The 23,767-nt window shown below is 37.6% G+C and overlaps 2 protein-coding genes and 2 long non-coding RNA genes across 4 annotated transcripts in view; 2 read left to right on the top strand and 2 right to left on the bottom strand.

Annotated features, from left to right (window-relative positions):
* LOC146478525 (uncharacterized) overlaps nt 1–1,995 on the top strand; it is a 35,043-nt gene extending 33,048 nt beyond the window's left edge. The window contains exon 11 of the mRNA XM_085112107.1: nt 504–1,995. Coding sequence (XP_084968233.1) covers nt 504–794 — 291 coding nt within the window. The 3' untranslated portion in view covers nt 795–1,995. The remainder of the gene's footprint in view (nt 1–503) is intronic.
* LOC146478524 (uncharacterized) lies at nt 1,325–16,598 on the bottom strand. The gene is made up of 21 exons (XM_085112103.1): nt 16,454–16,598; nt 15,651–15,729; nt 13,820–13,938; nt 13,601–13,703; nt 12,918–12,973; nt 12,739–12,797; nt 12,592–12,634; nt 12,070–12,183; nt 11,506–11,591; nt 11,146–11,229; nt 10,371–10,491; nt 10,228–10,258; nt 8,700–8,774; nt 8,346–8,502; nt 7,737–7,847; nt 7,546–7,612; nt 6,934–7,013; nt 6,206–6,227; nt 5,661–5,735; nt 4,919–4,958; nt 1,325–4,433 (listed from the first exon to the last, which is right to left on the bottom strand). The coding sequence occupies exons 2-21, from the start codon at nt 15,715–15,717 to the stop codon at nt 2,719–2,721; spliced, it is 3,225 nt and encodes a 1,074-aa protein (XP_084968229.1). The 5' UTR covers nt 15,718–15,729; nt 16,454–16,598; the 3' UTR covers nt 1,325–2,718.
* A 61-nt stretch (nt 16,599–16,659) lies between these two features.
* Nucleotides 16,660–19,989, top strand: LOC146478523 (uncharacterized). Its single transcript, XR_014865136.1, has 3 exons — nt 16,660–16,993; nt 17,844–18,707; nt 18,778–19,989. It is a non-coding gene; the product is annotated as an uncharacterized LOC146478523 (long non-coding RNA).
* A 1,231-nt stretch (nt 19,990–21,220) lies between these two features.
* On the bottom strand, nt 21,221–22,905 carry LOC146478522 (uncharacterized). Its single transcript, XR_014865137.1, has 3 exons — nt 22,564–22,905; nt 22,046–22,150; nt 21,221–21,639 (listed from the first exon to the last, which is right to left on the bottom strand). It is a non-coding gene; the product is annotated as an uncharacterized LOC146478522 (long non-coding RNA).
* Nucleotides 22,906–23,767: the final 862 nt, after the last annotated feature.

Here is a 23,767-nt window from a genome sequence, read left to right as displayed (position 1 = left end):
GTCTGGCAAATGAAAGAGCATATCACAGGAGCAACTGATCTGTCATAATCACCGATCATTTCCCCTGCGTCTTGACTCATGTTGTCTACCCTGCACGGCGGTGAACCCTTCGATCTTCTTAGAAAAGCTGATTTTTCCAGGAAGATCGAAGGATCTCTGCTTGCAGGTTGCTGCATAACCTACACGTAACCTACACGCCCTCTATGAAACAGGGAGAAGGCCAGGTGTTCGTTCCTCCGAGAATTTACGAGATGTCGGGAAAAATTACAAAGCCAAGTCCAAACCAGTCGTTCGGCACTTTAATTTGCCAAATCATTCTACCCAGCGCATGACTTTGAAAAACGCAAAAACGTTGAGCAGAAATCTCTTGGATTGGTACTCTTAATCTTTTCAATATCAGCGAGCACATTTTTTTTTTCATCTACTTTTAATTCATATGTTCATGTTGTCACGATCCATCATTAGCATACCTCCCTGTCATGTTTATTTATATTTTTTTCTAGATGTGTGCAAGGGAGAAAGAAAATGATTACTGCTCACAATCTCAAGAGCTAAATTCTCATCTTGCCGATGCAAAGGACGTGGTTTGTCACGACTTGGAAATTCAAAAGGAGTATTCCGAACTTGCCGACACCTCTGGAGATGATTTGGGCTCGAGAGATGGTCCAATCAACCAAAACTTGCATATCCAGGAGAACTTGGAGGTTGTTATCAGCAGAGAAGTTAAAAAAGCCACAAGAAGTTTGGAGGAGAAGCTTGATGCTTTGTTGGCGAGAATGAGTGAAAAGAAGTAAAGTAACAGTTCTAGAAAAGGCGACAAAGCCTAGCTAATGTCGTCTAAGCCGTTATGGAAACTAAGAAATAAGAAAAATTCGAGAGGGCTATAACTATTTTAGTTGACTGCAATAGTAAAATTTAGCGTCTACGAACAAAAGTATTAAAACACAAGGACATGTTCAAGATCATTGTTATTAGTTTGCTTCGAATTAAATTTAGGCGCTAGTAAAGCGAAAGCCAAGTTGAAACATTAATTGCCCTTGTGACTTCATGATCAGGCACACAGAGCAGTGGAAATGAATAAGAATGTTTAACAAGGCTCGTTCGCTCTTCACTATCTCATGCCTGAGTGGTCGAATTTAATGAATGAACAACAGCTTAGTTTTACATTGCATATCGTAGCAACGTAACCTAGCCTTGAATTCAGTCCCAGTGTTCATAGCGTCCCTGCTAGTGGCCAGTCTCTAACGCTTAAGACACTACACGGAAGTGTCTATTGAGAATACGACGTGTTCATGTAAGCATCGTTTTTAACAGGTCAGATATATAGTTTTAAAAGAGCAATTTCATTTTTTCTGGTGAAAACCTTCATCGGCCACCATAATATAATATTAATAAAAATGACAGCAATGATAATAATAAGGATTATAAATGAATAATAAATGTAACTATTTTATAAAACAATTACGATATTTGCCAGCACAGCTACGGCTTCTTAATTCTGGAGCAGCTGTACAACCTGCGTGGATAGGCGATCCATATCTCCTTCCTGCAGTCTTCTTAGGGGAATCCAGTAGCTCCTGAAGGAGTCGTATTTTTATTTAGGGGAGGATAATAAGGCTCGTCTGAGATGACTTCTGGAAGGAAAAGGGCTGGGCTTCAGTGTGAAACGAAAGCCTGTCAATTCACGTTTTGTGACGGATCCAAAATGGTTTATAGCCCCGTACACCTTGACGTTGGCAGGTTTTCAAGGCCAAAATCTTAGGGTCCACATGTCACCTTCAATAACTGACTCTTCGACTAAAGAAAGCAAACTAAATGTGTGCACGAAAGTTGTGGTCGGACATGAAAAGGTTAACAGGTCACCCGCTTTACTTGTTACACAGTAGCCCCATGTTTAAAACTGACAGTTTCTAATGTGCTAACCAGTCGGCCTCCAGCCAGTTTGTATTTGAAAAAAAAAAGTTGATTATATTAATAAACGTATTCCATTTACAATACAGTGTTCCTTTATTTGAGTGCCAGGCCTGCAAACAAAGCCAGGTAGCTAGATATACATCCATCATAAACAGAGCATTTACAATTTACATAGTTCCACCAGCATTTTTCCAGGATTCCTTCGGATTCTGCAGAGCAAACTGAAGCATTGAAGTTCTGTGCAGTACAATTCCACAGTGTCACACCAATATTCAATCTCGTACCCAGAGTCCTTTTGGCCGGAAGTTGGTCGCCTGGAGCGAATGGGGGAATCTTAAATTTTTGGATTGACTGCCCTATAAACGGCTCTGCCTTTTTACCGCAGGATTTCTGCGGTGAAAAATTCCAGTAATCCCGAGTCTCTACAGGCGACCAACGAGCATAAGGACTCTGGGGCCCGTTTCTCGAAAGCCCCGGTAACTTATCGGGCCCGATAAGTGATTTTCGTGATAATGTTTCTTAACAGAAGTCAATTTTTGTTCACTTTCAATACTAAATTTTAAAATCTTATAATTCTATGGTAACATTGGCCAAGTACCATACCTGTAATCACTGTGTAATCGGCGAAAAAAAATTTAACAATATACTTATCGGGCCCGGTAAGTTACCGGGACTTTCGAGAAACGGGCCCCTGGATACGAGATTGGATAATGTTAGAATACGGATTTCCAAACCCTTCCAGAATCAGAGGATCCAGAAAAAGTGTCACTAACAAATTTCCTGTGACTATCCATAACCCTGTCTTCAGATTGTTCCTTTATTCTCTCCTTCGTTGTCATCAAATCTATCACCAGTCTCTAAAGGAAGGTCTAAAGCTTCCTCAACATTAGGATCATAGTCATCCAATGAAAAAGACGTACAAGTGCTGTCCACGTCTTCAAACAACGGTAGTCCATACGTGACTGCGGAGACAGGTCCTGGCTGTGATGGGTCACGCCCTTGTGGCACTGTTTGAATTGTGTTACACTCTTGTGATACTGGTTCAGAAGTGTCACGTACTTCCGATTCTGCATGAAATATACCCAGCTCTTGTGACGATGGTTCAGGTATGTCACGCTCTCTTGATGCCTGATCAGATGAGCAATGCTCTTGTAATGCATGTTCAGATGTGTCAAGCTCTTTTGGTGTTACTTGGGAAGTGTCACGGTCTTGTGATTCCAGGTATGACAAGTCACGCTTTTGTGATGTTTCGTGACCAGCGTGACCCTGGTTATTCTCCACGTCAGGTTCATTAGCATCATCCTCAGGAGCAATGATTGGCACAACGCTGCTCAACCGTGCTGACTTCATACTGGCAATTTCAGACCTGAGCTGTGACAGCAGGTTGCTAGCCCTTTCGCCCAAATTAGGTACACTTCCCTGAACTGCACTGCAGCTTGGTTGACCCACAGTTGCTCCTTCACCACTGTTTCCGCTACTTGCCTCAGTGGAAGCAAAGTTATTTCCTTTAGTTGTTCCAGAGATGTCATTTTCTTGTTTGCTCTCAGCTGGAGCAGCGCTTGAATCTTCTGCAGTTTTATGAGATTCCATGTGTTCATGTTTAAACGTTTGTGACTTCCATGATAACTCTTCATCACACTGGCTGTCGTTCTCATCCGAACGCTGCTCCGCTTCCACTTGAACCTTATTCACATCATCTTCATCAACAGACCCCTCAATACTATTTTCACCAGCAGACCCATCATTACTACTCTCATCATCAGTAGGAACAGGGCTACTCACTATTATCTCTGGTACACCAACATGTAAAAGATCTTCCTCGCTTAATTGTTGTATTTGTCCTTTGTCGGTATTTTCAAAGCCAGGGGACTCTTTAAGGACCTCGGATGGAGCTGTAGACTCTTCCAATGCGTCCATTTGCTCATCATTCGGATGAATCTCGTTTTCAAGTTCAATGCCCACCTGACCATTGAAAGCCAAAGCTTTACATCCCTCCTGAACATCTTCTTGGTCGAAATCAGCTTGAATCACTTTGGTACCTTCAAAGGTCACAGGACCTAAAGGGGATAGTTCTTCGCCGCTCTCATCACGACCTGCATGTTCAACGTGTGAAAAAGGACTCACTTCCATATCATCCCCTCGAAGATCAGGGCCTTCGGTTGAAGAAGACGATTCGTTTTCTCCAGTGTCAATTTGATCCTGGTTTGTCAACGCAACTTTGTACCCTTCTTGGATCATTAGATCAGCTACTGATGAAGTCAATGCGTTCACTTCAGGCTCCTGTGAATCGTTTTGACGATTCACTTGACCTAACCAGTTACCGGGCTTCACTTCTTCGTCATTTGGCTCGTGTGCCTTGCCTGTATGTGTGGCAACAACGACGACAGACACGTCTTCCTTTGAATCCACCTGGTGAACCACAGCACTGAAGGGATCCACGTCATCTGAGAAAGAATCCAGTCCTTGTCCTTCAGAAGAAGTCCATTCATCCCTCTTGGACTCGTCACGCAGCTTGTCACCTGCCATTGATAAGGAAACTTTACGTCAAGAGCCACAAACAAAATTATATCTGATACTTGGTGAATGATGAGGAAACCTAAATTTATAAACTCCTACACTTTCTGCAGGCTTCCTCGCCAATTTGTTTCCTTTTTACCTTAAGATCTATGTACTTTTACTTTCTTATTTTCTCATTTTCAATATATATTGCTGTAAATGTCAGCACCGGAAAAATAATTAAATAAATAAAAGTAAAGGGCCAACGAAACATATTGGCAACTTTCTCAAAGTTTCACTCGGGAAAAACTCAAATAATATTTCAACTACTGACAGGTACATCACGAAGCTTTGGCCACAATAACAGTACACACATTGGCAATCCTTAACAAACTATCCCAATATGAATGTAGTTGAAATTAGTTACGTTCATTAGGCACACTCATCATTAAAAATAGAATTTTAAAATTAAAAAAGGTTCTAAAGAAGGAGTAAGAAGATTACAAACCTTGGGCGATTTCATTGATCTGAGATTTGACCTCGTCCAGCTGCGGAAGAGAAAAAAACTGGTGAAGTTTAAAATATCATGACTTGACATTATTAGATAAAAGTGATAACAAACGTTTGGATGGTGAACACATAAAAAAGAAAATTTATTAAAAAGATGAGACCTTGCGCAAAAAAAAAAAAAAAAAAAAAACTGGCTGCTGTAGGCTTCTTTTGTTTGGTGGGAGTCAAACATCGATCACAACTTGGGAAATACATAAGATATTCAGTAGGAGGCTGAAGAACACACACCAAGCCTAATCTTTCTTTAGTCATTCAAGTAAAAAAAGGCTCCAGTCTCAGGGAAATAAGCAGCCATAAGCAGTTCCTTTAGATGACAAGTTTGAGATCGTGGCAGATGTGAACATGAAACCGGAGTTGTTTTAGTGGATAAATAAAACTCAACGCAAAAAATCCAGTCAAAAATGTTTGGATATTTCAATGTTCTAAAGCTTCATTTGTTCAGACGTTTACTACAGCATTGTCCACAGATAAAACGTGCGAGCAATTTCGAAGTTAAGTCACCATTGTTTAGTTAGCAATGAGGCCTTACACGTCTACGCAAGTAGTTCATCTCGACTTGATCTTGACACTAAAATGATTGAATTTTGTTGAAAAGTGCTTCTTATGGGCAACAAAAATCAATGACAAAAGTTCCCTTGCTTTTATTTCTTTACACAGTTCAAATGAAAATGCTCTATTACCTGCATCTGTAACTTGCGACAAAACGCAAAGAGCGTGCTGACTTTATCCGCCTTCTTGTGGACACGGGGAAAGGCCTACAAGAGAAAGGTAACTTCATATTTTTAACCTTTCTCATACCACGATGACCACCATGAAAGGTGTTACATGTAGTCATCGTGGTCTGAAATGACTGCTCAAATTAATCGTTTTTGGTGGAATTTGTTTAAAAGAGCTTATGTACTATCTTTAGCACCACTTTAAAAAGCCAAAAGATATTTGCATCAACGGAAACCTACAATAAAACTAAAGACCTTGATTTGTTAAAGGTTATTACAATGGTGCTCCGAAATTTTGGCTATGGATAGCAGAGATGAAAATGGGTTGCAGCCTGAACACACAACTTTTTCAAGTTCTGCCTTTCAGTCGTGGAAAAAAATACTTTCAAAGTACTGGTTTCTTTCCCTTTAGAAATCCACTTTCTTGTGCTTGAAAAGGTACTTAGTTATAGCTTCACCTCAACCTAAACAACCTGGGTTTGGACTAGTCTATATGTACTATCAATTACCTTTCTGCAGATATATCCTCTCCTGCAATCACAGAATGAAAACAAAAATTACAAATAAATCAGATCTTCTTTTAATGTTTAATCACAACCAAAACAATGCCCCCTTAAGAAGTCTCTTGTGACCATCTACAGTGCAAGTACATCTCACTGCGTACAAACATAATCGAGCTTCAAGGTTACCTGTCTTATCACAAATTACACTACCCATCAAGCTTTCAGTATTGACTAATCCTACAATTGTGGACAAAACTCTTGGGCAAATTCTACTTTTAGTTATTTCTACCACTAAATCAAGGCAACAATCACCATACTCCCCCCACCCACACCCCCTTAAAAACACTGCGCCCATGCATCTAGGAGCATTCTTCCATATGAACATTGATTTTGGGGAGGGAGTGGGAAAAATTCGTCAGTAACAGTATAAGCATCATTTTATTTACACAGAAGGAGATTTCTGTGTTAGCGTCATAAATTTATAAATAACTTCCTAAGCAGTGGCAGAGGTTCAAGGGATTGGTTCCAATTAAAGTCTCAGATGATAGATGACTCAGGTGACATGATGATACATTTAACTTAAACCTTAATAAAGAGTACTTAATGAAACACCGTATGAAGAACTAACGAAGTCAGGATAAGGAGAAAGGGATTCAACTTTACATTCCTTGTCTTTTCTACACCAAGATCGACAGCAGAATGTTAAAATTTTTGGAAAGAGTCATTACACTCACCACCAAGCTTGTATTGAGATGGCTGCCTTCACTTGTTCTTTGTGGAGCTGCAGTTGATTAACTCTTTTCTGTTCTGCGATCTAATGCGAACAGATGGAAATTATATATGTATTACTTTTAGCTTTTTCAAGACGGAGTTTAGGGCAACTGAAGGGCTTAGTACATAACCGGCCTCCAGAACTTTTTAGATCCCTTTTTACTGTTTTAGTTCAGATTCAAAGGATCGTTTGCATGCAGCCTACAATTCCATTAGGAAACGTTGTCTTTATGTTTTATCCATTGCTTAATACACTTTGCTTGAAATAAAAACCTATGATTATTACAATACTATTTTTTTATTATTTTATTATTATTATTATTATTATTATTATTATTATTATTTATTATTATTATTTTTCAATTATTATTATTACAATTTAGTTAGACACATCTTATTGATGTTGAGGTAATAGTTTTGGCCTCATGCAATACTGAGGCATGTTTAGTTTAAAGAATGCTTTGGTAAACACTGTACAACTACCATGCATTCATGCGCCAAAGGTAAGAAATGATGGATATGCTATAACCCTTGATAAGGTGAAACGTCCTACAATTATGATATCTCTTGAATACCTGACACCAGAGATATTTGACAACTGTCCTGAGCTGTTCTCTACTTTTGACAGATTCCTCATGCTCTCTACAAAAAAAAAAAAAAAACGAAAAGAAATTATTTCCTTTCACACAAGACCTCACCAATCTCCTGCCAATTCTTTCCACCCAAAAATGTTCCACTAACAATTATGCGACTAAAATTAGCTCACCTCTCTAGCTTGCTGTATAAGTTATTGACAACAGAGATTAGCCTCCGGACTCTCAATTCATTCCTAATGTTCACAATTCTGATGTCCCTTCTTCGAGCACGGTACCCCTTCCTAAAAGATAGAGAAACTGCAAATACCCAAGAAGTGTTTCTTGTTAAAGGGAAAAGCAGAGGGGGAGGTACAGTACTGCCCAAAAAAAGGTAAGAAAGAGGGAGAAAGAAAAATGAAGAAGGAAAGACAGAAAAATGGAGGAAGGGAAGAAGGAAACAGAAGGGAGAGATAGAAGAAAGGAATGAAGGAAGAAAGAAAGGGAGAGAGGAAGGGATGAAGGAAGGAATCAAGAGAGAGAGGAGGGAGGGAGGGAGGGGTGAAGGTAGAGAGGAAGAGAGGAAGGAGAGAAGGAAGGAAGGAAGGAAGGAAGGAGGGAGGGAGGGAGGGAGGGAGGGAGGGAGGGAAGGAAGGAAGGAAGGAAGGAAGGAAGGAAGGAAGGAAGGAAGGCAGGGAGGGAGTGTTCAGTGACAAGACTCTACACATGATTCTTAAACTGTTTTTAGCAACTAACATTGCTCAATGTATGATAAATGATTTTAGAGACAAGATTTATCTTACCAAGCTGCCTGAATGCAGGCTGCTGCATATTTTTGGCGCCGGTACTGACAGAAATCAAACTTTTTTCGCACTAGGTATCCTCGCACATGGGCTTGGATTATGGTAGCTGCGAGACTTAACAGTCGGAATGCTTCTTCTTCTGTCATGATGGGTTCATCTTGGATTGAAGATAAAACTGTGTTGATTCTATGTAAATTGACTTAATTTTAATAAAGTTACCCACATTCAGTTAAATGCATTTTCGCCTCAACATAATGACAAACTTCAAAGGATTCATAAGAATTTCCATAGAAAATAGTTTGATTTTTTTAGTTCAAAAAATCCCGAATTGTAATCCAAAAAGAAACAACTCACCTGATAGTGTTTGCTCCATATCTGATGGAGGGACTGGAATATAAAAGCTCTCGGATTCCAACAAGGTATCACCATCTAAAGCAAGGACCCAATGCAGGTCAGGTGATGGTATTTGTATTGACTGCTGTCTACATTAATCATTGGCCATTTTTATACTAGAGGACGCATTATCCATCTGGATGAACTTGGGCAAACATTAATATTATTGTTCATCTAATTATTCGTCTTTAGTATAAAGACGGGCACAAGATGCATTATGCACTTGGACGAATAATCTTCTGTTTTTCGTCTCAAAATGATGCACGACGGAACATAGTTGGTCCAGACAGATAATGCATCTTGGGTCCAGACGGATAATGCATCTTGTGCCCGTCTTTATACTAGAGACAAACAACCAGACGAACAACAAATGTTTGTCCAAGTTCCTCCAGACGGATAATGCATCCTCTGGTATAAAAACAGCCATTTGCAATTTGTCTACAATGTACCAAGAGACATTGTAGTGTTGTGGTTAGCAATTTGTCAGATTTTTTATAGAACTTGTAGTCAGAAGATTGGAGGAGCAGTGGTTCTAGCTCTAGCTTCTAGCTAGTTCTTGTTCAAGCAATGTTGGTCTTCACATATTCCAGCTGTTTCCTTCTTCAAGAAAGTGCACTGTCTCTCTTTGCACAATGTATAGATGGGTACTAAATGCTTGATGGGTAACTTGGCGATGGACTAACATTCCACTCAGGAGTGTGTCTGAAAATGCTCTAACTTATATGCTTGAATAAATGAAAGACCATCACAGTTTTATACGCAACTTAAGGACGGTGCCTACTTTTGTTACTGCGCATACGTTCTGCGTATCTGGAGATACTCAGGTTTCTTATGGGTGGTGCCTACTAATACAGGGATATTTTTGCGAGGTTTAAAACTATGCGGAGAAAGCAGAACTCAGCAAGTGCTCTTGGTATCCAAAATGAAAATTGGGCGTAACCATGCATTTTTCCGAGATAACAAAGCTTCAATTTGGAAAAAAATGCCATACATTGCTTTGTATTTTACGGCTTTTTAGAATAATTGTGGCTTAATTATCTCTAAAAAATACTTGGTTGCCGCCAATTTTCTTCTGCTTTTCCCGCATAGTCATAAACCGTGCAAAAATACTTTGGTATTAGTATAGGCACCGTCCTTAGGCAGCAAAAAAAGGAAGCCTGAAAAAAATTCAGGCTTAACGAGAATTGAACCCATGACCTCAGTGACAATGATGCAGTGCACTACCAATTGAGCTATCAAGCCAACTGGGAGCTATTCATTTCGTAAACTATTTTGTAACATACCCCAAAGGTGATGATTTATGGTACAGACTAAACCAGAGCAAAGCTGCAGCCACTATGGGCCACTTACATGGAGGTTGAAGTGTAACTTTGCTTTGAGCTTTAAACTTCAACTGGCTATCCTATTGTTAGAGGATCAGTAAATAAACAAAACAGGAATCTCAGTTATCGCTAAATTAGGTTAGCAAAAACATTTTTGATGTACTTACTCAGGTCCTCTTTGACATCATCTAGAGACTTCTGAAACAGCAAAGTAACACAATTTAAAATTTAAGAATTTCAGAATCTAATATTTAACAATGATGCAGTGGACTGGTCTAGATAAGAAATAAATGAATAATGGGTCTCAGACCTGAGTAGCTGAAGTTTGTTCAGTGCAGATGTGGTGTAAAATAGACACAAGCTGGATGTGTTGTCCTAGAGAAGGATGCCCAATTTGATGGAAAGCTTGATTCAGCAGTCTTGTAAGCACTCTGTATACATTCAGAAATACAAAAATAGTTGTAATAATACTGCCATTAATTGTGTAACTGGTAATATTCCAGTCATAAAGACATACAGCATGCCTCATCCTCAATTTGTTACGTAAACTCAAAGCCATGCTAATAGTTTAGAGATTAGTAGAAAGTGTTGAGTCTAATGGAAGATTTAGGGGAGGGGGTTTCCTCCCTTCATCTGAAAATTTCTTTTTATAAACACCATCAATTTTCTAGGGGTAAGGGGGAAAGCCCCAGACCCCCTGTTGCCATGCCTACATGTTTATAACCACAGCCCTCTTTACTGAATCTCATGTATTTTTCATCTTCATGTACATGACACAGCAGGGCTGTCAAATGTTATTTTAGCCGTACATGTTGCACTGATATTCACACTGTCCCTTAAAAATGAACATACTACTGTCAAGATTACCCGTAACATCCAAGGTTGTTCCAGGAGTGTTCAGCCTTGAAAGGTGTTACATTGTATGGGTTACAACCCTTGATGGCAGCTTTGACACAGGGCGCAAGTGTCACGGCATGGTCAGCTCAAACTGACCAAACATAGTGGAACATTGCATTTCAATAAATAATTAACTGCTTGTTTATAATCCTTGCTTCATGCAACCTGGGGTTTCAAACAAATTTTACCTCTCTTGGTTGGTGACTAAACATCCATCCAGATTTCTGAGGTTAGGGCAGCAGTACACAAGATAAGGTCTGTAGTTTATCTCTCTGCTCACAGTCAAGGAAATTATACTGATTACAAAATTATTCACATAACAGCAACTGTAGATCAAATGACAGTTCAAGAGGAAAACTAAAGAAAAAAAGGCACTAGTTTTAATAAAAGAATACGAAAGTCTGACTGAACTTTCCGTGCTTCAAATTAAGTACAATTTCATTCCCAAGTTCAATCGAAACATAATAAGTTGTAAAATTGATAATTTTACAGACTTCTCACACGGTTGTCTATGTAAACAGGACTTCGATCAGCTGCCTGAAGGATACAGTCTCCATGAGCTATTGGTCAGAACGCATGGATTATTCACAAGAGATAACTGCTCCAGATTGACCAGGCATAAGAGATGCATCATCTGAAATTAGAAATATGAGATTTTATTACATCTAAAACTGCAGAGGTGGAGTTATTCCAGTCCAATGCCAATTCCAATTTTGTGTTCTCTATTCAAATGTTTCTAATACTGAGGAGTCTCACAGTAGTCTTTGTGTTGCACACTACTCAGAAACTCACTTTGTTGTTGTTGTTGTTTGTGTTTTAGTCTTTTTCCCTTGTAATTGTTAAAATTGTATTCTTGAATATTTAATAATAAATAAAAATTAATTAAAAAAAAGAAAGAAACTCATTTTGTCTGTATTTCATTAGGACAGGGGTCTCAAAAACCAAAAAGAATGAAGCTAAATTGGAATAACATTTATTAGCTATAGCATAGGCAAAACTGCACCTAGTAGGTACTGCACATTATCCAGAAAATGTTTTAAACATACATACACAGAGACCTTGATTTTGGGTCTAGTGATATTATAAAATTAACACAGACATATGGTAAGTACCTCATTTAGGTCCGATAACTCATTGTCAGCCAGTGAAAGAGTGCAGACTGTGCTTGACAACTGTTCTTTGACGACTGCCAGGGAAGATATCAAGTTTCCATGAAGCAACAGGGTCTAGACGAATAGAAACAAATTACAAGAAAAAAATTTATTTAATAGTCTTTATCATAATTCTGCGGCCCCTTCAAAAAAGAAAAATGGTACATATAAAATAAATAACTTATTTCCTAGTTTCAAAGACATGTTATGGCATATTCAAATGCCATCATAAGTTAGTGAAGAATGACCGACTGCAGTGCAGTTGGCTGATGATGATGATGATGTACAGTATGTACAATTCAGTGTGCTTAATATACATGTATCTAGGAGTCAGTGATACATAGAAGAAGGAAAAACAGGGAACATGAAGAAAATCCTTGGTGTGAGAAAAGGTATCAACCAACAGATTTGTGACCTTGAGTGCAACATTCTATAACTGAATTTTTTACCAAATGTACTGATACACCTAGGTATACACAATACCTTTAATTTCGTGAGGGGTCTTAAGCCTGAGATACCAGCAATACTATAAGAAGACAACCAAAGCAAAAACAGAATAAATCCTAAATAAAGGATTAGTTACAATGTATGCACATGAAAGTTCATTTTCTACTTGTAATTACTCTTTACCTGTTGTCTGATAAATCCAGATGGTACAAGTTAACATTCCTGTCAAGGTTTTCAATTTCCTGGAAAATACAGTGCCACAGAGTACATTATTTAAAATCATATAAAAATGCTAAAGATAAATATTTATTTAACATATACATGTAATTTCATCAATCCACTGGTGAGTACATATTTTCTACCTCTATGCTGTTTCCTGACAGGTTAAGCCACTCAAGATTCCTCAGAGGACTAATGTCTTCAAAAAAAAAGGAAAGGAAATTGGTAGCATTTAACAGGAAATCTCAAAACATTGACTTCATTGTTTGAAAAAACTCATACATGAACACTTAAATCAGGGCTTATTCTAGAATTATGTGGGAGCATTGCAAATAAAAAATATAATTCCCTGTAATTTCTATGGAATTGAATCTCATCACCAATATAAATTATGATATACAGTGTATATGTACATATACCAGATCACTAACTGCGGTGATCAATCGAAATCACTGGCAAGAATTCCTGTGACAGTAGCAGTCACAAAGTTAATGATGATTGTGCAGTTCCAGAAAGAATCCACACCCACCTAATGGAGGGTCATTGAAAATTCCTATGAGGGGGGGAGGGGGTGTCTTACAAGTCAAATTTTTAGAAGCAAAGTAAGAAGCTAAACTTTAATTTCCTGACAGGAGTGGGCGCAAAACAAAAAACCTTCTGGAGGGGATCATGGATATTTTCGAGCATCTGTAGTCATCTTGATTCAAGCATATAAAACCACCCAGTGTGTCACCAGCTTATGTTACTCATGCAAAATATTTTCCAATTCTGTGACCAGGTTCCGAAGTCTACAGGTCTTGATCTTTATTGATTGACTTAAGTGTACCTTCAATGCTGACAATATTGTTATTACTTAGGTCCAGCACTCTCAAGCCCTGAGCTGCACTGATGCCTGTCATATCATCAATGTGGTTGCCAGCCAAAGAAAGCTGTTGAAAAATCAAAAAGGCAAATTTTAATAACAGCCAAATATAGAGTTCAAAATGCACTAGGTATGACCAAACACAGACTTAACAAATTTAACAATTTCACACTAGTCTCTTGCCTGCTGTAAATGTGCAAAGTATTGCAAATTCTCCACCTTTGAAATCTCATTGTTACTTAAAAGAAGTGTAAAAGGTGAAATTCCTTTTGACAAACACTCTATCCTCTTCAAATGACAATCTGAAATAAGAAGAATGCAATATCGATATCTTTAAGTCACCATCTGAGAGAAGTTCACATCATACACAAAATTACAACTTGAATTTGAATTTGTATTTAATATATTTATTTTTATCATCAACCTTGTATATTTAACTACCTTAAATAAAGTTATTTGTTTGCTTTTTTGTTTACTTATTATGTCAACCTACACCTCTACCAACATGTTGGTCAAGTGTCAACCAAGTGTCGGCTGATGTGCAACTGACACTCGCTTGACACTTCATCAATATTTCTGTGAATATCAAATGGTGTGTTGGCTGAGAGTATATGTCAGAAGTTGAACAATACGTTGGTGCCATGTCAGTCGACACTTGACTGAGACTTTGTTGATACTTAGTCGCCATTTTGCCGATAATAAACCGATAATCGGTTGCCAATCCAAATGCTGGTCAAGTGTTGAGTGTCGGTCGCTTGTCTCCCGACATATGGTACGGATGCAAACAGTCATTCGCAGTACAGCACTTACTCGGAAGATCATAATTTAAGTACTTACATGTATGACATGACTCCTAAGTTCAAACAATTCACGGCAGTCATACATGTACTTCATCAACATTTCACTGATACTTTGGCGATATTTCACCATTTCATCACCAATATTTCATCACTACTTCACAGATATTCTTTACCAATACTGAGTCGACAGAACTCTAGGCCAATGTGTTGACTGACTGTGGCCCAACAATTTGACTGCTTATCAGTAGCACGTTGGCGACATGTCGGTCGACTCTTAAGCCCCATTTACACTACAGGAAATTTTTGGCACGGCTTGGATAAAAATGGTACACGTACCAAAAACTCTAGCACTGATGTCCTGTTTACACGTCTTTTTTTTCTGCTGTGCTAAGCGGTGTGAGAAAATGTTTTGGTACGGGTAAAAGGCTCAAAATCTTGGGTAGCGTACGCGATTATTCCTTAGAGCGCATGCGGCCAATGGCTTATTCCACTCAAACATGGCGGGCGAGAAGTATTTGGAGTGTCATCTTGTCGCAGGGACATTGAAAATTAGTCTCTTCCTGTTCTTCTTTCCAGAATAATAGAAAAGGCGCGAAGATACAAAAGCATTCATTGTAATAGCAGCAAGCTGGCTTGTAACTGTCCTATCGAGCAATGATTTTGGATGTTAACACGTAAGGGTCACTGATTTGAGTTGCTAGAAACAGTATTCAGGGACAAGGAGTGTATTCCTTTGCTTCATTTCCTTTCTTAGAGTGACCGTGGGATTTTCTTGGCGACTTGCTTGTTGCAGGGCGCGCCGATTAAGCCATGTTGAATGGAATTACTACTCATGCTCCAACAGATGTTGCTGACCACCACGGTTTGGCACGGTCAATCGTTTACACTACACATTTCGTCTGAGCCGGGCCGGGTTTTTGGGAACGCGTACCAATTTCATCCGTGCTCAGACTACCTTTTCAGAAGGGCCGAGCACGGGTGAAATTTTGGTTCGGCAGGTATAAAATTTGGTACGGCAAAATCATTTACACTAAAAAATTTACCCGAGACCGAACCCTTTTTTTGGGTACGCGTGCCATTTTTATCCGATCCGTGCCAAAGATTTTCTGTAGTGTAAATGGGGCTTTAGTTGAGACTTGGTTGAGTGTTGGTCGACTGTCAACTGAGGGAGCCTTAATTGTACACATGATGACAAGGTTTATATTGGTACTCACTAGAAAGGTCTACGACATGATTATCTGTTTCTTGGGTAGACATGTTCTCAGCTTGATTTGATGGCATTATTGCCTATACCTACAAGAAAATCAGAAATGTTTTTCACTACAATAATGTCTTGGAGGACACGTCAAAGTGGATCAAATGTCGATCAGTGAAAGAATGATTGAGTTACTGCCTCTTGGTGCTTTAACACAGTGAACATTGAATGGAAGACCCCACACGCTTGCAGCTCAAATAACAATAAAGGTCATCTTGGAATTAAAGAAATGTTTTTGAAGCTTGTCAAACATTTTTGCTCCAATCAAACATTGACATTTTGCTTCCAAAACTTTTTAATGTTACTGTTGTGGTTCAATTTTTTTTGGTGGGCCAGTTTGATTTTCATTTCCTTTGTCTCCGATTATCGTAATGAATACTGAACAAAGGAAAATAAAAATTTAACTGGTTTGAAAACTTTTAGACCAAAACAATATTTAAACCACAACATTTACGTTGCCCAGTTTAGCCACGGGCAAGGTTTCCTAATGTTGACATAACTATTTATACATGCTAGCCTCACCCTGCTTCACCGAAAATCAACTCAGAAACAAAGTACTTGAGATGATGCAGCGGCTCATTGAACGTTTGGGCCAAAGAAACACGAAGATCGAAGCAATGTTTTCATTTAAAAATTGTAAATTTTTAGTATTAAAAAAATTAAGCTTAGCAAGATTATTAAGCTTGTGAAGCTCAGCCAACGATTCTGACGATCGGCCTTCATCGAATGTTTTCAAAAGCACAAAGTAAACGTAAAACTTACCAAGACGTTTCTAAAGCAACGCCAAGGCCTTCTATATAAGCTTGACTGTTGTAACAAGTATAAGTTCTCACAAACTGCAAACACAAAGTACAAGTTCGATTCTCAAACAAACCAAACTGCAATCGCGCGAAATAAGTCAAATATGATTTCTCGCGTGAGTCCTACTCGGTCTAAAACGAACGTCGTCTCCAGGAACCTCACCACAGGCAACCCACCATCGACCACCATCAACCGTAGCTGACCTCGCGATGCAGGCGTTTTTACCCTGCAAAATGAGTGCATGGGAGACTGCGGAAGAGCAGCCAAACGAAACAGCATACTCACAGTCGAACCTATACTAACGAGCAACAATGGCCTTGTTTTGTTGTCACGAACCAGCCGATCCATTCCGCCTTTCAACAACAGCTCACAACGGTCAGTAAAGCCATGCGGCAGTGTGCGCTTTAAGGGTCCGTTTCTTTGGGAAAATCCGAATCCGGATCTTTGATCCAAGATCACTCGGATCATGGTGTGTCAAAGGAACCGACGAATCCACTCTGGGTCGGGTAAGGATTAAATTAAATAAAGTAAATTAACGACCCGCAAGATTGAGCAGGATAATTAATTGTTTTATCATTCAACACGTACCACGTACATTGATAAAAAATCACACTTGTCTAGTTTTATTGCAGAAAAGCTGGAAATTTTCTTTATTTGTCACATTCTTCCCCTATACGCACGAAATAACAGATATCGCAAAATACATGTATTACAATTAATCAATCTTCCTTTATTTATTAACACTTTTGGTAATTAAATTATGATATTAGTAAAGTTATGATTGAGTACTTGCATGTGTACAGGAAATACTAACAAAAATTAGTTAGTATTTGCTATACACAAGTACTCAAGCATAATTTTAAGTAGTAAAATTACTTAAAAGTACAAGCTACAGTAGACAAATATCGATCCACAGTAGCTAGTATCACTGGCAACCCTTTCATTCTCAGCATAACCCAAATCCAAAAGAGGAAGGAATCACCAATTGAAAACACCCGGGGATGATGGGGGGACTCCCATATAAAAGTGATGGGGGTGATCATTGGAAATTTTGAAAGGAACCCCTAAAAGCTACCAGAATTCTGTTATGTGGGCGTGGTCGAAACAATTTTTTTGCCCTAAGAGGTACCAAATCAGTTGACTGACATCAACTTCTTCTCATATTTTTTGGCTCAGTACCCTAAAAGGTACCACCATACCTCTGATGGAAGTTATTTTAGATGTAAGCAACCTAAGGGATACCAAACCACGAATGTTAACCCCTAAAAGGTACGGCAATCATCCTTGCCACTTTATATGGGGTCCCCCCAACCCTGGCCAAAACACTGAAAGCTTAAGCATGTCTACTGAGCCATAAAAGTTAGAACCACCTTGCTTGAACCAAGGTTCAGAGAGAAAAATTTACCAGTAAGAAAATACAGGCCATACTGCTTGCTCATTGTACCATGCAGGCAAAGAAATGAAACACAAAATGAGCTTCATCATCATCTTTATTTGGTATAAAAACACATAACTATGCAGTTTGGATATGATTAAATCTAAAAGAATTTCAAGGCAAATCTCAAGTGCAAAAATTACAATTATTTCATAACAATGAACGTCTTGTTTATTTTGTCTCATCTTTCACATCACTATATAACCAGTGTTTTATCTAGACTGTATTTATGAAGTACCTCTTAAAAATTAAGACTGATATTAACAAACTACGTATTCTAAAGAAGATAACTTTATTCTGCAAACATACATAATTTATAACATTTTAAACAGAACAAATGGTAGACAAGAGTCCATTTACTCCATACCGAGCTCCTGTGGGGTAAATTATTAAAGGTCTGTCATTGCCATTTCATTTTAGGTCTGCCAAGACAAGTTACATTTATTATGTCTTATTTATACGATATGTTTACAAGCAGTGGTAAGCCTGTGGGCAGTTGCCGTTTTTTTCCAAAGATCCTACAAGCAAACCGAAACTTAGTAATTGTACAATTCTGCAAAAAATGGGAGTTATTTGAGCAATCTCCCCCACCCAGTTTCTTTAGGCTTGTTCTAAGTAAATTAGAAAAAGAAGATGACTTGCTTGCATTCTAAGGCCAGTAAAATTATTTTTATTAATGAATGATATCAAATTTCTTTAAAAGAACTTTGGCTAATTTTTATAACTGATGATGAAGGCAGTATGTCAGGTTATATAATCATGAAACTGATATTCTCCCGAGTTTGTTTTATATCGCATCTTTAAATTTGTTTCAAACGATGAGAATTTCCACAAAAGGTTTAAGTTCCAGCAATTTTGTTGATTTTATAGCTCCAGATTCAGCTAATACTTCAGGATAAATTAAAGCCTTAAAATCACTGCTAGAATAACTGAATTTGATCTATGACCACGGTCATTTCTTCAATTGATGTTCCAAAGCAATTCAGGGAACTCAGTATGAGATCAAAGCACACTGCGCTGACAGCTATCTAAACCTAGCAACACTAGCTTCATGTCATGACAACTAATAAACCCTAATTCTAACCCTGAATCCTGACAATTCCTAGCCCTAACCCTAACTTTACTAACTCTAAGACTAACCTCTAACTCTTAACCTACTGACACTAACTCTCAATCCTGATCTTAACTTCTTACCCCAATCTCACAGTGTACATTTGTCTTGCACTGAAGCTCCTTGTAAAACTTTTAGCCACCAAAAAAAAGAAAGCTTGGTTTGCAAGTATTTAAGGCTTGGAACACCTAGAACCTCTCCTGGGTTAGTTTGTTGCTTTGTTATGGTTATTTGGTTATTTTAGGATCAGCTCAGATTAAAAGCAAATTAAGAAGAATTCAGGTGTTCCAAGGCCCCTAAACATCTATCCAAAACTTTATTTCACTCATACCTCAAATCAGAATTTGAATTTGAATTTAAAGGCGGGAAAATATCTGAAAACTGCGAATTTTTGGAAGTCTTTTCCTATCAGTAGATTGAAACAATAGCAAGTAAAGAAACCCTAGTTTAGAAATGCGCTATTTTTATAATTATACACAAATGTTCCCTTCCTCTTCAACGAGAATTTAATAACCAAAAACATATTGCCTTCAACATACCTTGGTCTTCATCATAGAAACACTTAATTAAAAGTTATTTAATACACGACTAATCCATACCTACAGCGAACACCATAACAAATTTCTGGTCATGAAACAATGTCAACAATCTTACTCTAACACGATGCTTTGTTCAAGTGGTACCTTTAAATCAAGATGTTTGAAAGAGTGAAGAAAAATGTTTTCTAAGCTTGTAGAAATGTTCAACGGGGTCATAGGTGCAAGATCAATTATTGTGATTATTAAAAATGAGGAAAATTAAATGGGTTTTTAAGGCATCACTAAAAACATTGCGTGCCAATAAAAAATTGCATGAGCAAAATGCATTGTTCTTACAGAGAAATAACTACCAACTGGAGAGTAGGACTGAGGTCAATACTTTTCATACCTTTGCAGACAAAAATGTTGTACAATTGTGCTTTTTTTAAAAACCTTTCTCAAAAATACATCCAAACCGAATATTTTCAATTTGACAACTATTGAGCTATAACTATAACTTACTGCTATTAAAAAAAATTGAGCTTTGACTCTGTGAGGTTCAGTGTAAAACCTTTGTTAGCAACCGCACCTTAACATGATTAAAACAAACTAAAAAGTGGCTGATGACCAAAACAATTTAGTTTAATTTGATGTGCAAAAAAAACATAATCCAGGTAACCTTATGCAGTCAAAGCTAGTCTAATAATCAACGAGTTACAAGTACTTCGCCAAATTATCTTCTACAAGTTCTGATCGAAGCATTTCGATTGCGAATACCTCAAGAAAATGCCAAGGGAGGAGGCTATGAACATCTTCCTGTTTTGAGTGCAATTGTGAGGGACTAAAATTAATGAATTAAAAAATATGAATAATGCCAGCTCGATTAGAGTCTGTTTTGAGGAACCATCTCAGTAGTTTCAAGTTTACCTGTGTTTAAATTCAGGTTATGTGAGTGAAAGGCTGTTAGAGCAAAATGGCCTTTGAAGTACATTAAAACACATGAATATGATGATGATAAGGCCTTTCTGCACTAAAGCCCTTCAGTCACAAGATCTAGAAGCCTCCCATATTTTCCTAATATCTATAAAGATGTAAAAACAGTTGGTCAAATTGTTCCAATAACAATAACTGTAGAATTGTCTGACGCATGAAAGAGCGGCATCACCCATTTGAAGTAATCCACTGGCAATAAGGAGGTGAGGGATTATGACCACATGATTGTGAGAAAATTAAAATAAAATAATGATCTCATGTACATAAGCTTATGATGGAACTATAAGGAGCAGCTATAATGATGTTTACATGACTTCATGCAATGATCTCATGTTTATAAACAGTCCAGGATATGGGTGGGGGAGGGGTGAGTAGGGTAAACCGGCATCTCCTTGAAGCACAGGCAATCTGATGCACAAATTTAAATTCAATTTTGGAAATGACTTAAACACCCAATCTTTTATCTTCTTTGGTAAATGAGACAAGCAGTGAATGCATTTGGCTATTGATCATACATTTTTTTAATTTGCTAAATATTTTGCGTCTCTGAATAGTGACTGGAGTACAGATAATTAGGTTGTCTGTATAATAATCGTTGCAAAGGTGGTCACTAACAAATCTTCTTTTGCTTTGCTGTACCCGAATTTCATCTTCTTACTTCCACAATTCATTTCAAAGTACTAAAACTTCCATCACCATTAACTTGGAAATTGCTCACCTCTTTACTCCCCAAAACACCTTGTTTCAAAAGTAAGGAAATGTTACCATGCCATTCAGTTATTGAAAAATCTTAACAAACAAATTGCAACTTTTTTTGTAGCCCATAGTAGAACGATCACATTTTATCCCCGGACTCAAAACTGTTTGAGATTTATTCTAATTGTTTTGGGGAGTAAAAGGGTTATATTTAATTAAGTTAGATAAAATTACAATAATATTTTATTATAAACCTAAAGACATCTTTTTGGAGACATCTTATTGGCCAGTCCCATTCTTTTTCCTCGGCAGTGTAACAGTCTTTTTACTATCCAAATGTGATGGTGGAAACAGCTTCTTGCTATCCTGCAGTCTTGAGTGCTAAGTCCTTACACTGGAAATTAATAAAATTAACTTTAAGGATGGGAGTATTATGTGGGATGTTTTTTGTTTTGTGAAATGTGAAATGACTCTTTTTTTTAAATTGAAGAACGTGATTTTCTAAGTACCTGTGAACCATAGCTTTCTACAATTATAGCAGGGAAGAGGTTTTGAGTTTCTCACATTTGAAATGAAGCAATGCAATTTGCTGCATAATTTCAACTAAAATCCCAAATAAATCTTTAGGTTAACACAGGGTACAATTTTTTGTGCTTTCAGTCATTTTATTTAAAATATAATTTATTTAGGAGAGCCTGGAATTTGCGGCATAGTTATTCCAAAGGTACTCCTTGGTTTTCTAGATCTTGATTTCCTATCACTTATAAGAATTGAAATTTTACGTTACGTAGGATGGTTACCTTTTTGATTTGGAACAGATGCCTACATTACAATAGGACAATCTCGACTTTTGTGGGAGCTAGTTGAAATTGTTCTCCCATGCTGAATGAAGTAGCTTCTGTGCACTGAAAACAAATGACAAAAATGCAAAAATTAGTTGCAAGTTCATGTATCCACAGATTATTCTGAACAATTCATTGTTTCAAGGCAGGCAAAGATAAGATTGCACCCCTTGTCGCCATGGAATCATCGTCAAATCTAGAGTTTGTGTCATGTTTTGAGTTCGTGGATGCAGTATCAACTTCACATGTAAGAGTAATGAAATCCAGAAACAAAAATACAATCTCATTACTGATTACACTTCAATTCTAATTGCAGAAAGATCAATCATAAATTTTGAAGCCGCCTTGGGGCTCCAATGGCACACTGATCCTTGTTCAGCGTTTCACCAGGTCAAGCTTATTAAATTTATACTAAATGATGACGGTGTTGATCATTGACGATGTACCACTACTACCTCATGTCACGTATAGCTTACCATTTTGTAAAAGTTAGCACTGCAAGCCAGCCAATGACAGTCGAAGATAATGAGCAGGATAGGCACCATGATAAAATGAACACGCACATCATCTGAGAGCATGATCTGAACCTAATATTTGAATTTGACAAAAATTAGAATCTATGGCATATGCATTTTAATAAGTTATGAAATCAAAGACTTAATGGTCCTAGAGAGGATATGATTTTTAAACAACAGTTTTCTTTGTTTATTTGTATTACCTGTAGTTTATATATTAATATTTTGTGCAGTTTTAGTGTACAAATTAAACCTGTTTGTTTTTGTAGTTGTGTCATTCAATACTTTAGTCTGAAAAACAGCATACCCATATTTACTCATGTTATGGTAGGGGAAACATTAGTATTAAGCTTAGAATTGGCCTTCAAAACCACTTTAAATGAACAAGATGAAAACCTCAATTAACTTTTAATTGTGGATTAGTATTTAAATCAGCTTTCAATACAATAGCTTACCCTCGCTGGAAACAATGGAAACTAAGCTAGATTAGTAGTAGGAAGCCAGAAGGCACTGTGAACCTGAAGAAAACAAAACAAGTGATTTGGGTTAATTGACATGAGAAGAAAACTCTAAACTACTTTTGAAAGTGATTTCGAGTTTGCTGGGCCATATATATATAATGCTATTCGATCCTAGCTTAACCGTTTGATTTTTTGTTTCTTGAAAAGGGTGGAGTTGGCAGATAGGTGATTTTAGAAACCCGTGGTTGTTTGGGAACGTACACTCCCCCACATTAAATATGCATAAATAAAGTTGTAATAAATAAATTATATACTTCCTTAATGATTCTGTATATTCTACTTGTCTGATTCAACATCTTGACACAAATGTTATTCCAGGAAACAATTAATTACTTATCAGATCTGAAAATTAAAAATGTTTAATGCATGCCTATACCTTTAGACACCTGCCTTAATCAGGGGTGTCAGTAGATCCATTTAGTCGGCCTGGGGTCCTTAATTCTCAATACTGAAAGTCGACCAATGTTGAGTCTGTGTGTATCTGAAGCGCCGTCTAAAGTATGCACTATAACATGAAGGGAACAACAGAACAGTAAGTCACAAGAAACCAAGTAATCTGATTGTGAATAATATTTCACTTTCACAAAAATATGTTGGCTTGTTGGTTGCTTTACTAAATGTTTGTTTCACCGCGATCCACTTTT

This window comes from Pavona decussata, unplaced genomic scaffold (genome assembly GCF_977016875.1).
Source record: "Pavona decussata unplaced genomic scaffold, jaPavDecu1.1 SCAFFOLD_64, whole genome shotgun sequence".
In the NCBI taxonomy this organism is placed as follows: Eukaryota; Metazoa; Cnidaria; class Anthozoa; order Scleractinia; family Agariciidae; genus Pavona; species Pavona decussata.
Note: the sequence above shows the minus strand (reverse complement) of the source record. Positions and strands in the feature narration are given on the sequence as shown.